Raw genomic sequence first — 15,456 nt, forward strand, 5'->3', positions numbered from 1 at the left:
ATATAAGAACTCTCTGAATTAAAATACCCTATTAAACATCGGCCACATCATTCCATCAGATATTCCAACTTAGCGAAGAAGAAATATACGATTATTAAAAATTACAACCATAGAACTAAATGTAATTTATACTATATTAAAAACAAACTATGAATGTAACAATTATGAAAAAGCACTCAGTTAGCAACGCAAACAGTACGCCCTGTTATACCCGTTGGCCCTAAAACAACAGCGGTGGCCGCATTGGGGACACATGCCAGCCCTTCCCGCGCTTCGTGCCCTGCCCGTCCTTCCGCTGAGCCGACTAGATTTCAGACCGCTCTTTTGTCTTTTGTTTTTCTCTACAACGCTTCTCGGAATCCCCCGAGCAATGTTTTTCAGCATAATTTTCGCGTTGCTCTTTGATTTTCTCGGCAAGCTCGGCCGTGTCATGAATGAGAAGCCGTAGCGCCGCGCCCGCGTCGTGTTTTTAGTTTTACTTGTGCTTGCTAAATGGTCTTTTGATTCACCGATATTGATATTCTGGTTTGAACCGTCTTTTTGGTCCTGTGGAGTTTTTGTTTTTGAATCACTTCGGTCGTCTATAGAGCGTTTGTCTTCTTGATTATCGATACGACCTATTATGCTTTCTAGGTTTACCGCTGGCATATTATCATCTTCGTTGTCGAATTCCATAGAAATGATTCGAGATTGGGAAGAGGTTATCACAAAGGGTTATCAAAATAAATTATTCAAATAAAAATGCTTTACAAAATATAAGTGTGTCAAAATGACAGCAATAGATTTTGTTGTTACTTTATGTCTTTTCTATCGAAAGAAGGAATAAAATCAGCGTTTTACCAAGAAGATCGGATGTAACAAATTACAATTACATATAAAACTAGGTAAGCTCGCGAGTTTGTACGAGCACATATTTTTTTTCCGATATCCGACTCTAATGAAACAAATACAAAAGTATATTTTGCTCCCACTTATGACATGTAAATCTTCAGTGCTTTCGGAGATATGCGCCAAAAAACAACCAAATAATCTTAAAATCGCTGATTTGTGTTCTATTACTCTTCTGTCGTCACCCATTCCTACTTTATTATTTTCATCTCAAAGGATAAACACACCAGGTTCTATTGTATTAATAAATACATAATACAGCTACAAAATATTTTCACAATCAGCTGAAAGTTATGCCGGAAAGTTTAATAATATACAACTCTAAGCTTTGATAGTTTTGTCTCCCGAGACGCCTACAATGTTGCGGGCGGAGAAACTTCGTAAGAGGATTGCAATAAAACATATTTCAAATTAGACAAATTTATTAAAACATTGAAATTAACAACTATAGCGACAATCACACATACTGTATTCTTATGTTAGTAACGTTAAGCGTAGAAGAAATCGTGGTCGATCTCGAAGTGATTCCGCGTCGACAGCTCCGATGCTATGTTTGATGGTATTTTGTCTGGGAACAAAAAACATTGTCATTTTCTTACCGGTCGGCCACGAGGATCGGCTCGGGTGGTGGGAAAAATAATTGTATGGGAACGTATGAAAAGTATCAAACATGTTCTTTGGAGCCAACGCAGCATACTCTCTGAAGCGTGTTCCGAAAAGTATTTGGATTAATTTTTACAAGCGATCCTTTGACGTCAACCATCTCTGAGGGACCAGATACCGAGCAAGCCATATTTAAAAAGCATGAGTATTTGTATTCCTCGTAATGGAACTATAGTCTCCCATTCCACAGCGGAAGCTGCCGCTAAAACAAAAGGAGATTACGACTCACCATTACACCTATACACCAAATTGGACCATATAATCATCTCCTGAGAGAAGCAGAACACGCCAAGTCTACCGCCCTTAAGTGTGAAGTCGTACTGGTTTCCAGAGTCTGCTACTAGCCGGTTATTCTCGTAGATCTTAAGGCGGATGAGCCCAATCCTGGGCCGGTGGAGCAGACGCCAGCGATACGCTGTCTTCTCACGCCAGCCAACGTTCCGAGGATCTTTCCAGAGGAGGGTCACCTGGTGGAAGGTGGTAGAAGTATGAGTCTTCCATTATGCTATTAACCTTAAAGATTTATTAAGGTTCGAAATCGATTATCAACTTTTTTCGGCCATTTCACATAAGTAGTCTGTTCCACTTACTTTTTGGGAATTTCCTACTCTTATAGAGCCAACTTTTGATATCTATCTCATTTAAATTTTAATAGGCTTTATCTTTTGAACCGTATTAGTGGCGATAATAGATTTTCACTAAATTTGTATCATTTTGGCGTCCATATTTTAATAAACTTGGGTGCGGCAATCCCAGTGCCCAAATTTATTAAATTAAGATCTTGAGAACTAATCCTAATAAACAATAGTCAATCTCATGAAACCGATATAATATAAAACTCTAACCTGATCAGGTGTGGACGTGGTGTTCCACAGCGCGTTCCTAAGGATCTTGCCGGGGCCGGTCTTGGAGTTGACCAGTTTGAGCTGGATGCCAGGCTCGGCCACAGCTCTGAAAGGCGTCGTTTGCCAATACGTCTGCGCGTTCTTCTTCCACATCACCACGTAGAAACGCTTATTGTTCTGATAGCTGTTAAAACATAGGTAATTCTTAAGGACATCATGAAATAGAAAACAACTGGTAGAATAGCAAAATTTTAGACATGTTGCATGCACTATGTGACTAAAATTAAACCGTCTTTAAAGAATAAGTGTATTTAGTAGTATTATAAATTGACTACTCTGTACGCTAAAAAAAATATGTTATTCTGGAATCATGCGTGTAGTACAAAATTTAAATAAAAAAATTACTAATCCCATTTTCCACTGGAATCCAGATTGATCTACATACTATTACAAAACTCACCCAAATATAAACCCAACATAATCATCATCAATCTGAGTGTCCACAAAGAAGGTTCCTTCAAAGTCTACGCCTGTGAAGCTCTCGAACCCGACAGCGAGTCCAGGGTCTGAGTTAAGTGTCTGCTGGATCTCTGCGCCCTGGTTAGCGATCACCCAGTTGGGATCCTGTTGGGACTCTCCCTCAGGGTCTAGACGGACTGTCATGTAGTTCCTGGAAATTTAAAAAGAATTATGAGGATGCAAGAATCGTTAGAAGACATATTTAATGTATTAATCTAATCGAAAAAGTTAATAACTGTCTGGACGTAAAACAATAATTTGAATAATATCGTATACAATACTCCATTCGTGTTAAAAACAATAGAGAGTCATCAGTGCAACTGGGGATTACTTATAACGGTAGAAAATGTTTAACAATTTATAATAAAAAGTGATTTAATAATAATAATATCAGCCCTGTATTATATACTTGCCCACTGCTGAGCACGGGCCTCCTCTACTACAGAGAGGGATTAGGCCTTAGTCCACCACGCTGGCCTAGTGCGGATTGGTAGACTTCACACACCTTCGAAATTCCTATAGAGAACTTCTCGGATGTGCAGGTTTCCTCACGATGTTTTCCTTCACCGTTAAAGCGAACGATAAATTCACAAAGAATACACACATGATTTTTTAGAAAAGTCAGAGGTGTGTGCCCTTGGGATTTGAACCTGCGGACATTCGTCTTGGCAGACCGTTCCACACCCAACTAGGCTATCGCCGCTTTTTTAATACTTCAAATCTCAACAACCAAGCCTATAACTAAGGGCAAATAAAGAAATCAGATCATATCTAAGTACCTAAAGTCAGTCCTGAATATGCGCGAGTTGTTGGGACAGTTGTCCAGCTCGTTGATGACCTTATCTCCGTCGTTATCGCCGTCGCATGCGTCTCCGATGTTGTCACCTATAAAACAAGATTTAGATTAGGGGCCGTTCAAGGATTACGTAACGCAATTTGGGGGGAGGGGAGTCTTGTAAAACGTTACGATGCGTTACAGGGGCGGGAGGGGGGTCCCGTACAAAGCGTTATGTAACATTGTTTTTATTTTAAAACAATAACAAAGGTATTTTAGCGACTTTCCGGTATTTTGCGTGAAATAATTGTGAATATTAGAAAAAAAAATTACTTTAGAGTTACATAACTTTTGAGGGGGGGACGTACAGGAAAATGTTACGGCACGTTACATGGAGGGTGGGGGGGTCGAACATCTTCTAAAATTGCGTTACGTAATACTTGAACGGCCCCTTAACAAGATTAGTAGTCCACTTTCGTAAGCAACTCGCATGAGTAAAGAACTATTGAAATATTACCCCTAGTGTAAACGCACCTAGAAGTTTTCGGGTAACGTACAGCTGTTTTCAATAAACGATCCCAATCTTAATCTTCAATCCGATTCTGACGATGAACCAATCAAAATAACTCATTTGTAAGCAAACAATTATCAAGGATTTCTCCAAATTAACCAACTAAATAATCTGGTCTCTTTATATCATACTCACCATTATGGTCCTTCTGATCCCTATTGGGCACGAGAGGGCAGTTATCCTCAAGGTCAGGGATGCCGTCACCATCATCATCGTAATCACAAACGTCTCCCTTGCCATCACCGTCCACGTCTTGCTGATCACTGTTGGGGACTGTCGGACAATTATCTAGACCGTCTTGTATACCGTCCCTGGAATTTATTAAAAGCACTTAAAATTATACTCTTCTTCATCATGCTTTAATGTATTCATTCGGAACTTTGTCGAAAAAACATTTTTTTTTTAAATTATATTAAGACGCAGACATTGGATTAGTGAAATAGTTTTTGAAAAATTTCCCATAAATATCACCCGCTATGCCTTAATCTAGCCTCTCCTTAAATAAACCTACAACGCAAGACCAAACTATGTTACCTTAAACCTTTACTTTACCTTCCTAAACCGGAAAATAGTCTTTGACGTCACAAAGTAACAAAACTCTCTGGCCTCTATCTATATCGCTGTCACATTCCTTCATCTTTATCCCGGTCGCTGTCCTCTCTAGAATTTCGCACTCGAAGACATTTATCGCAAACTCTCTCTGTCTCTTACGGCTTAACTATCCTGGTCTTCCTATCTAGCTTTACATTTTCGAGGACTAAACCACAAACAAAAGCTACTTAGGCTACTTAGGCTACAAACTCACTGGTCCCTATCCACATCGCTGTCGCACGCGTCTCCAACGTTATCCCGATCGGTGTCCTCCTGTCTCGGGTTTCTCACTCGAGGACAATTGTCACACACATCTCCTACTCCGTCACCGTCCTGGTCCTGCTGATCGGGGTTGTATTTACGCGGGCAGTTGTCAGATTCGTTCAGTATGTCTGTTGAAAAATTCGGGATCATTTCAGTTTGTGGAGAAATGAGTTTTTGGGTTTACAGTTTCCGGTAGTCTGCTTCAGTTGCAAAAAGTAGTTTCATCATAATTATGCTATAGTCTAGCTTTACTATTGTTTCAGTATCCAGACAAACCTGGGTAAGGTTTTTAAAATACTGTCATATAAAAACTATGTGCTTAATGTAGAATAAAAAATGGCCGTGCTGTTGGTAAAACGAAAGTCCTTCATAGTACCATACTTCACTGTGCTTGATACCTTAGAACTCTTTCTATTTAGTGAGGATTATGTCTTTTAACTAAAAAAAAATAATAATACCAGCCCTATACATAAATACTGTTCCACTACTGGGCATGAGCTTTTGCTCCTACATAGAGAGATTAGGCCTAATTCTACCACGCTAGCCTAGTGCGGGTTGGCAGACTTCACACACCTTCAAATTCAAATGTATACTTCTTTAGGTAAGTGTTGTCCTTACGATGTTTTCTTTTCATAAGATACATTATAATAACTAAATAAACTTCAAATCATCTACCATCATCATCCATATCATCATCGCAAACGTCTCCAAAGCCATCCATGTCGGTATCCTCTTGTCCAGGATTATACTTTCTGGGGCAGTTATCACACGCATCCCCAATTTTGTCTTCGTCCCTTTCTAGTTGATCCGGATTAGGGGTAAGAGGGCAGTTGTCCTTAAAATTAAAAAATGTATTATTTAATTCTTTACTAGCCTTAAGTCTGTGTATAAATGCTTAAATTTTGCCTGACGCTTCGCCCGCTTGATATTTTTTTCCAGCATAAATATTTTCCCGGGATAAAATGTACCCTATAGCGCTGAGAAGTAATGTAGCTTCATATTAGTGTTTTTTTAATCGGTTTAGTCGCAAGATTAGCGCGTTCAAACAAAAAAACAAACTTCAGTTTTATATATTAGTATAAATCCCTCTTTTTATTAGGGCCCGCCCTAGTAACGCAACTGGAGGAAGTAAAGTATATTAAGGGAACTACATAAACCAATTCATACCTCAGACTGTAATAAACAATAATTATTATCATTTCTAACCCGAATGAATATTTTTTTCCGTCACTCACCGGAATATTAGGGATCTCATCTCCATCAGCATCAGAGTCGCAGGCGTCTCCAATGCCGTCATTATCCGCATCCTCTTGTCCAGAGTTGGACACGGCGGGACAGTTGTCCGCTTTGCAGCGCGGCTCGGAGCACGGCAGCTGATGGTCTGGATAGCCATCCATGTCTCGATCTGGACCACATACTGTGCCGTTGCCAGCCCTACCAGTCTACAGAAAATATCAACCTGCGTTATATCTAATGTTGTGATTTATTATCCAGTGGCGAAGTGTCTATATAAACCGATGCCTGCCGGCTTCCCTCTATTTTTTTTTTTAATCCAGGTATCATAACAATGATTTACAGACAGCGTTAATGTTTATTAGTACCTATATGTTGCGTCGGGTTCCCTTTTGGAAAATTCTACCTTTCGCTACTAATTATGAGATTCGAGAGTTGATCAAGAATACAGAGCTTTTAATTTTAAGTAGAAAGTCCTCGAAGTATCTAAGTATTTTAATTTTAAGAATTATGGGATTACGATTGGATGTATGGAGGAACGTTAACTGAATATAAATTAAATTTCATAAAAAAAAATTCAGTGTTACTTCAAAACAGCGCTAAAAGCAAAGTAGATGACCTAAAAAGTTCAAACACAGTTCCACTATCAGATATCACTGCAAAACAACAACTTAGAGAAAACAAAGAAGAACCATCTAAAGATACTTACAGGACAAACACACTTGTACCCATATCCGCAGACGGCGTCGTACCTGCGACAGTAGGCCGGGTCGCAGCGCTTGACAAGAGCCCCGGGTTCGAGGCACGGCCGGGTCGTGTTCACGTAGTAGTTACCACCACAGGGAACGCACGTGTATGAGCCCTGAGGAAGAAACTCTTGTATGTAAAAGAGATGCAACAATTGCCACTCACGATGTATTTAGCTATGACGGAGAACGATCACATTGCCATCTTAAAATTATTGCAAACCCAGACAATGACCATAAAAAATATAATTAAAAGCTAAAATCGTACGTATAAATTCATATTCAGGTCATTTTAATCCAATGGTATCCTGTTATGTAAGATACAATTAGTAAAATCAAATGCAAAGGGACTACAAGCTAGATGCTGATTTACTTTTTATTTCGTCACAAGACCCAAAACAATGCAAAAAAACTCCTAAGGACGCAAAAGTACAAAGGTAATTTGAATTTTTTAATTCGTCCAGCCATTTTTATTGCTGACTGTAAATTCTCAAGTGAAACTATTTTAAATGTTATTTATAAAAGCCGGTAAACATTAAAATGATCTGAATTGCAAATCAGAAGGACGCTCCCGAGCCCGATAACTTCAGCTCAACTGATATTATGCAAATCGTTCAGATTGACGAATGTAAATCACTTCACCGCGGAGTGCTTGTTATTAACATTTTGCATTGCGATGCCAATTGGACGCACGTTATTAGAATTTCGTTTGCTCGGAACAGGGCCATTACTAAGTCTACAGCTTAGATGTGAGCTACAAAGTTGAGCTTCCACTTACCGGTGTATTAACACAAAGTCTTCCTTTAGGACAGTTAGCGCGACCTCCACTGCATTCATCGATATCGACACAATGTTCCCTTCGTCGCTCATCCCCTGCCCCTCTCCAGCCCTGGCTGCCTTCATACCCAGGGGGACAAGGTCCACACACGAATCCACCTTTCTCATTCATACACGACACCAGATCATCACAAGGACGGATGAGGTCACATTCGTCTATGTCCACGCATTGGAAACCTTAGAAATAAATATTACATTGATAACATTAATATAAGTACCTATATATAATAAGTATTATGATATACCATTGAGTCCACGCATTGGAAACTCTAGAAATAAAAAAACATACAGATGTACATATAGTGCTAAAATACTGTAAAATTAAGGGTTTTCCTTAGACTATCTTCTATAAAACTCAATACCTTAATTTAGTATTCTACCAGGTACAATTTTTTTTATAAAAATGAAAAGTAAAATTAAGTATTAATAAACTGTTTGATTATAAGCTCTGTATTCAAGGAATTTCAAAGGAAAATTTAACTAATTGTTGTAACTTGTAAAATAAATTGTAGTAAGCCTTTCTCAGATAATACTAACTTCTCAGATAATACTAATTTCTTCTTCTTAGATCTTAGACTTCCTTTAACCTGTATCTAGTACAGCAAACTCAATCGTTTCTTACCATTCGACTGGTATCCTCTAGGGCAACCCTCGCACTCATAGTAAGGACTGGTGGCTTTGGGAATGCATCGTCTCTCCGCACCGCAAGGTTTATGGGTCTCGCATATGTGCTGACATTGTTGGCCATTACCAACATATCCTGCCGGACAAGATCCACAGCGAGGGCCTGATGGCGACTCCTGGCAATCCACTCCTGAAAAACAATGATATTGCTAAAAAAACTGCAGAAAACGTAGTCGAAATGCTGCATAAACAAATTAATAATGAATGCTTTATGTTGCTCGAGAGATATAACACCCAATATCTTCTGATTCAGACTTCTGAATATTAGCGAGCTATGATAAGACGAAAAGCGATGTCATAGTAAAAAGAACTTAAAATCAGAGTTATTAGAGTCAATTACAAAACAAGATCAAATTAACTTACATGATGTGGTGACTAACCTTTGAAGCAAGTGTTAGCACGGCACATGATCCTATAGCAGTCCTGGCCGTTGCCATGGAAACCGGAGGGGCAGGGACCGCAGCGGTAACTACCATCGGGTAAATCTTCACATGGTACGCCTACGAAATTATTAGATTGTATGATCTAAATTCCATTCAAATAACATTTTGTAGATGAGTCAATTGACTACTACAGAGTAAAATTGACTACAGAGTAGTTCTATCATAATCGTTAAGGGGCTTTAACTATATACACGACCTTTTGAAACGAGGACGAATTTAAAACAAAATTAAGGCGCGCATGAAAGGCGATGCACCGCATACACTTATCATAATATAATATGCATGAGAGCAGGTATCACCAGCGCTATATTATAAAAAAACATAGTAAATCTTGACTATGAGCTTGTGTTTGCGTTTTTATTGGCGAAGAGTCTTAGAATCCCTACTGATGAAGATTGTAGTTATGACAAGTTCTTTACTTACGTCCTCCAAAGCACGGGTTGGCGCTACAAGGCGATCGGCATGTCTGGCCATCACTGGTCTGCCGTCCAGGGCAACGTTCACAGCGATACCCTTGCTCTGTGTCTACGCACCTTTCCACTAAAATATATCCAATCAATCAAATCTAAACTAAATCCAAAAATTAAAAAAAGTGTATCTATTTATTATTTACTTAAAGAAGGCTAACAACTTTTTCCTACTTTTCACATTCTCGTATGAGGTCGACGCAATTTTTATTCACGTTTATCGTAATGAATTGTTACTTTTTATAACTGGTCGCCTGTTCGACGTCGACCCCGTCTGGGTGATCCCATTCTGGGTATATGATATTAGAACAAACCATGTAGTGAACTACCCGGCCAAGAAAACAAACTCATGGCCTCTTATTTTACAATCCAAACATTATAAAGGCTCCAGGATAGGCTCCTACTATACCAAAGAGCCGACATCTAAATACGTAACTAAATATGTAATTAGAAATTCTAAGATAAAAAATAACATCATGACATCTATTTTCTATTCCTACCTTGTGAGCACGGTCGTCTGCTGCAAGACATGGGTCTGCATTGCTTCCCATCGCCCTCCATGCCTCGAGGACAAGAGCCGCACTGGACCCCATTCGCTACGTTACGGCATTCCACGCCTGGTATTCAAATAATACCTATTTTTATTGTTTTTTATAGGAGCACCGCCAAGGAGGGTCCAGATGGAGTGTCAACTAACGACTGATTACACAAGTCGACAAAAAAAAATTTTTTTTGATGTTTCTGTTCTAATGCTTGAATTCTGATTCCAAACATCGAAAAACACTCGGATTTCCATTTATAACTCTTAAAGTTTGCTTTTGTCTGATTTATGTTAATAAGTACGTTTTGAAGATTTTAATTGATTCTTATGAGCAATAGGCGGTAGCATTTTGATCATTTTAATTGCAAATTGTGAATTATGTCTGAACGGCAGTAGTGAGTGTTTACTAGTCTATTACTATTTAAAAAAAGTATATTTGAGTTGTAACAACCGACTTTTATGTCGTACTTGGTTAGAAAATGGCACCAAGAAAGTGTAAACAGGATGTTGATTAATTCTGTTTTATTTGCGGTGAATTTATTAAAGTAAGAAGCATAAAATTTGCTTTGCCAACGATTTTGAAGCATTGCGAAGACTATGAGTATTATTATAACCTCAAAATACGGAATCAAGATAAGAAATGGGCGCCTCACAGTGCTTGTGTTAATTTCAAGTTTGAAAATATACTGTAAAAGTAAAACCAATGGTAGAGCCTAAATAAATATTGATGCTACCGTTACATATAAAGTTAGGGCTAATGAAGCAATTTGTGTAGGCTCTAGATCATAATTCTGAAGCTATTGAATATTTAAAGAGATTTTTTCCCAAATTATCTGAAGCTAAAGTTAAAACTGGTATTTTTGTTGGACCACAAATAAAACAAATAATGAGCAGCGATGATTTCACAAAATTCCTTATTGCTCATGAAAAATAATCCTGGAAACGTTTGAAAACAGTAGTCAAATGTTTTTTTGGAAATCACAGAGTCGACAATTATGAAGAGTTCATTGAAACTATGCTTGAAAGTTTTAAATTGATGGGCTGCAGAATGTCCCATAAACTCCGTATGCTACATGCTCACCTGGAGAAATTTAAAGATAATATGGGTGCCTAATCAGAGGAGCAGGGAGAACGTTTTTACCAAGATGTGCTGGACTTTGAACGACATTATAAAGGGCAGTACAACGAGAGTATGATGGGAGATTATATTTGGGGATTAATACGCACACAAACATAAAAGATCCACTAAAAAAAAAAACATTTTTGAATATGATTTTTTGTTATTTTCTATTTGTTTGCTATTATTAGTCATAGTTCTTGTATAAGAAAGACTTTGATGTTCAATAAAAACTTTTTTTATCGTAAATTTAAGTAAAATTACAGAGAAAGTATAAAAATTTGTATATGTTTTTTGAAATCAGTAAAATTACTCTAGTTTCTACAAAAGCAAACTTTGATCGGAACAGTTATTTTTTTATTTATTTGTAACATAGGAGAAACCAAAATTTCAAATTCAGGAGCCAGACTCAAAAATCGTGTTGACCGGTGTTATTATTACTCGCCAGTCGACACAATTATAATAACATAATAATAAAAAGTATATTTCAGGCGCATTTAAGTACCCACATTTTAAAATTACAAAAAAACATATTTAAACTTAATCCTATTTTGCATGCAATTGTGTCCACGTCTGCATGAGTGGACTATCTGAGTCCATTCTGTGTGCAATGAGTTGCAGATAAGTATTGGAGCTGGATGGCAATCGTCGCATCATGGATGCGGTTCTTTTACGCATAATCGCCATAAAACCGTTTACACCCGCCACCTTGAATATCTACGTAGCACTGAAAAACCGTGACAGTGCCATCAGTGCGCAGAATGCGTTATTACAATGGACGCGCAGCGCATTCCAGAACCTCAATGTATATTTAACCTATAAGCTGCACGTGTAGAACGTTTGGCAGTACGAATAATGTGATATTTCTGGTGCACCATGCAAACCTAGGGGTCAACATGTTGGCTCTAAGTGAAAAGCTTTCTAAGGGCTCTTATGGATAGGCTCAGCAGGACCATGTCCTCCGCGCAGCTAATGTTATTTATAAACACTCCGTTGATGGTGCAGCCGACACGAGCACTACTGACCTCGCCAATCAGACGGTCCGGGTACATGTTAAATAGTTTCGGCAAGGTTATTCCGCCTCACGCCACATCTCAAACGACACTCATCAAATTGCAATCTAGACCATTTCACATAATTATCCTGATGGCCATACCAATATTTAAAGAGTGCAATTGTTTCACAAGGAAGCTCAGTGTCATTTGATAGTTTCTGCCATAACTAGTCATATGCAACTAAATCAAAAGCCTTTGAGAGATCCAAGAATCAAGCATGAATTGGGGTGTTTCGTTTAGTATAGTATAGAACCGTGTGCTTGAGACTAAGTATCGCCGTTTCTGTCGATAGCTTTGGCTTAAAACCGAACTGTGCGTCATGCAGTTTTAAATTATGCCATCTTGTTTATTTGTGTAGCTTAATGGAATTTTTATCATCTCATAGCTAATTTATGTTTGTCAATAATGATAGGCTATTATTTTATAATATTCTTAGGAAACTATAATCAGAATACGAGACAGGAATGTTCATAATAATGTTTTACATGTCATAAAACAAGAAACTATGATAGAAGATATTACGAAGAAATCTTCCAATTATGGCCTTACGTTCCTTTACATTTCAACTAGACATGTCTACAGAGTTATGCTCCCACAGATTCGCAATAAATTGACGATATTAATTATTCATTCAATTCCAGATATAATTAAGGTTAATCAAGCAACTTGACTCTTATCTATTCGTGTATTTACGACGTGGGTGAGACACGTAACTCTGTAGGCAGCATTGTAGACGTGAATAATACAAATAAAACGCGGTATGTTTCGGATACATTTAATTAAAACCCACACTAAAACAGATGTTGCTTGATTTACCTTAAAGCTATGGTTAGGGCTCTAAACTAGTGTAGGTGATCTGTTAGTATGCAAATATGTTATCGAAGCGAGGGTCGGAGGAAATTAAGATCTAAATGCAGGTCGTTAACTTCACAATTGCATTGTGAAAAAAGAATTATAATAACATTTGTATCTATGAATTCGAAAATGAAATGATTACATAAATAACAACGATGAATTGATAATTATAGACTAACTTGAACCAATTTACTGAATCGAAGAAATAGTTTATAATACAAATACTTTAACAAAAATCAGAGAGAAAATATCTATAAGTAAAATGGTTAAAGTTATTTACATGGTAAATGCACAAAATTCAAGTTTATTCAATAGAATGATCAGTAACCAGGATAGCATGAAGATCCGGAGCATCTTTCAATCGGAGGAGGAGTAGAGAAGCGATTGCAGCACAGATGCAGTTGGTTCCTTAAATTGTCGATGGTCCCCTTCTGTTCGGCGACCTCACGGCGAAGGTACTCTATGGTCTGACGGAGCAGCGTGAGCTGACGAATCACCTCATCTAGGTAGAGACAGTGTAGTTTTGTATAAGATATATCATACCTCAAACAAGATACAAATAAAAAAAAAAGATTATGTAGAGTATTTTTTTTTGGAAATTAACTTATTGCCATAAGTAAATTAAACGCAATTATTGTTTATAAAATTAAAAGTACATTTTACAAGCTTAGATGCTGTAATAGAAATTTCTTACCATCACAGGACTCAATTCCGCTCGAAGGTATGTCGCCTCTGGAAGGCTGTGGCAGGATGCCATTAGCATCCAAATAGTTCGTAGCGTCGTCTCCTTGCATTTCTTCTTCCCGCTTCAATCTCTCTGTTTTAGCTTTAAATTCTTTGACCTCCTCCACATCGCTTTCAGGTTCATCCACCACTAATAATGAGGGTGGTCGTATGGTGTCTTCTTGGATGTTGCAGCTCAGTGAGTCGATTGCGGCTTTTTCGCTCGCGTATATCTCCACTGGTGCGTTTTCTTCGTGATACTGATGACAAAAAACATATTCGTTATTTTACATTCAACTGATTTAAAAACAAAAGGAGGTCTTTAATTCAGTGATATTGCAGCAATAAATATACAGTTATTTTATAGTTTTAATTTATTACATAAATTATTCATATTTATCAGACTCACCAACTTCAACCTCTGACTGCCCAGTATGTCCAACAAACCATTACTGCCAGACATGGCGTGCCAGTGGAGGGGACGGCAGCCCACGTAGAGCCGCACTCTGCTGTTAGACACCACCAGGAGCAAGGTACCTCGCGGATGCATTCCAAGGCCCCACGATACTGACCTCAATTGACCGCCGTGCAGACTTTCAAGGGACACTACGTAAAAATGCATTATATTATGTTATATTTTCGGTGATAAAATAATTAGCATAGCATTTTTATCCCTAGATTATTCTAACCTCACTAGAGTAACTTTGTGGTTGAAAAGGGCTAACGGAAAATATCAGACTTTTTAAAAGCTTCGTTATGCATCTTTACATTGCTTAACTCACAAAACTTTGTACGAAATGCATCCTAAGAATCGACTTTACCTAAATATATTTCTCTACGAACTGATCATGAAAAATCGTTTCATATTTTGCAATATCTTAACGATTAATAATCAAGTAATGGATATAAAAACTAACCTTTATTACTTTTCCGATTATAGAAAAGCGAAATGGCGGTGTCTTCTTCTCCTTTCCCGTGAAGAAGTTCTTCTCGCCTGGCACTCTTACCGTGAGGCCCTCGCACGAGGATCGCGACCTCGCCACCATTCTTTATTGACCCAACAGCTGCAATCACCTCGCTTGTCGCTTCTGAAAAAAAAATAGTTCAGTTACCATTATAACATCTATAATTAGTTAGCAATAATTTAAAAATATTCTCAATTATTGTCATATTGGTGGAGCCCCATTGTAGGCAAATTTTCTCTCTGGCTTTATTAAAATAGCACTAAAGTCTCCCAAAAAACGAATGTAAAGTAACAACTCTTATACACCCATAGTTGTAATCCTTTTCTGTCCCATAGGGGAGGATTTATCGTTAATCCTTTCATTATTTTGATGTGTTTTTAAATCGTGTGTAGAATTTATTTTATATATATGCTCCGATTTAATCTACGCATCTAGAAATGTCATTACATTTCACCAAAACAAATTCTCACGGAACAAATCCTTACGGAACTTAGTAAAGCGTTAAACTCAGAAAAATCTATGAATTTTCAGTCACAATTTCATGATAACTTGCTCTCAATATCTTTTGGATATTGAAGAGCCTCTCAAAATTTCAATCGTATTTATATTCAATAATCATAAATTAGTTTTCATTCACATTATGCTAACAGAAAAGGAATTTAATATTGAAGCGA

At 37.8% G+C, this 15,456-nt stretch overlaps 1 protein-coding gene across 1 annotated transcript in view; it reads right to left on the bottom strand.

The window, feature by feature from the left end:
* Positions 1-1,292: 1,292 nt before the first annotated feature.
* LOC115447346 (cartilage oligomeric matrix protein) overlaps positions 1,293-15,456 on the bottom strand; it is a 34,529-nt gene continuing 20,365 nt past the window's right edge. The window contains exons 3-21 of the mRNA XM_030174370.2: positions 14,735-14,905; positions 14,227-14,423; positions 13,789-14,077; positions 13,423-13,596; positions 10,027-10,143; positions 9,483-9,599; positions 8,997-9,116; positions 8,555-8,746; positions 7,874-8,109; positions 7,059-7,211; positions 6,352-6,558; positions 5,792-5,951; positions 5,067-5,244; positions 4,397-4,572; positions 3,695-3,800; positions 2,857-3,066; positions 2,397-2,580; positions 1,781-2,018; positions 1,293-1,456 (exon numbers count right to left, since the gene is read on the bottom strand). Of these exons, the coding sequence (XP_030030230.2) occupies positions 1,377-1,456; positions 1,781-2,018; positions 2,397-2,580; positions 2,857-3,066; positions 3,695-3,800; positions 4,397-4,572; positions 5,067-5,244; positions 5,792-5,951; positions 6,352-6,558; positions 7,059-7,211; positions 7,874-8,109; positions 8,555-8,746; positions 8,997-9,116; positions 9,483-9,599; positions 10,027-10,143; positions 13,423-13,596; positions 13,789-14,077; positions 14,227-14,423; positions 14,735-14,905 (3,305 nt within the window). The 3' untranslated portion in view covers positions 1,293-1,376. The remainder of the gene's footprint in view (positions 1,457-1,780; positions 2,019-2,396; positions 2,581-2,856; positions 3,067-3,694; positions 3,801-4,396; positions 4,573-5,066; positions 5,245-5,791; positions 5,952-6,351; positions 6,559-7,058; positions 7,212-7,873; positions 8,110-8,554; positions 8,747-8,996; positions 9,117-9,482; positions 9,600-10,026; positions 10,144-13,422; positions 13,597-13,788; positions 14,078-14,226; positions 14,424-14,734; positions 14,906-15,456) is intronic.

This window comes from Manduca sexta, chromosome 16, assembly GCF_014839805.1.
Source record: "Manduca sexta isolate Smith_Timp_Sample1 chromosome 16, JHU_Msex_v1.0, whole genome shotgun sequence".
Lineage (NCBI taxonomy): Eukaryota > Metazoa > Arthropoda > Insecta > Lepidoptera > Sphingidae > Manduca > Manduca sexta.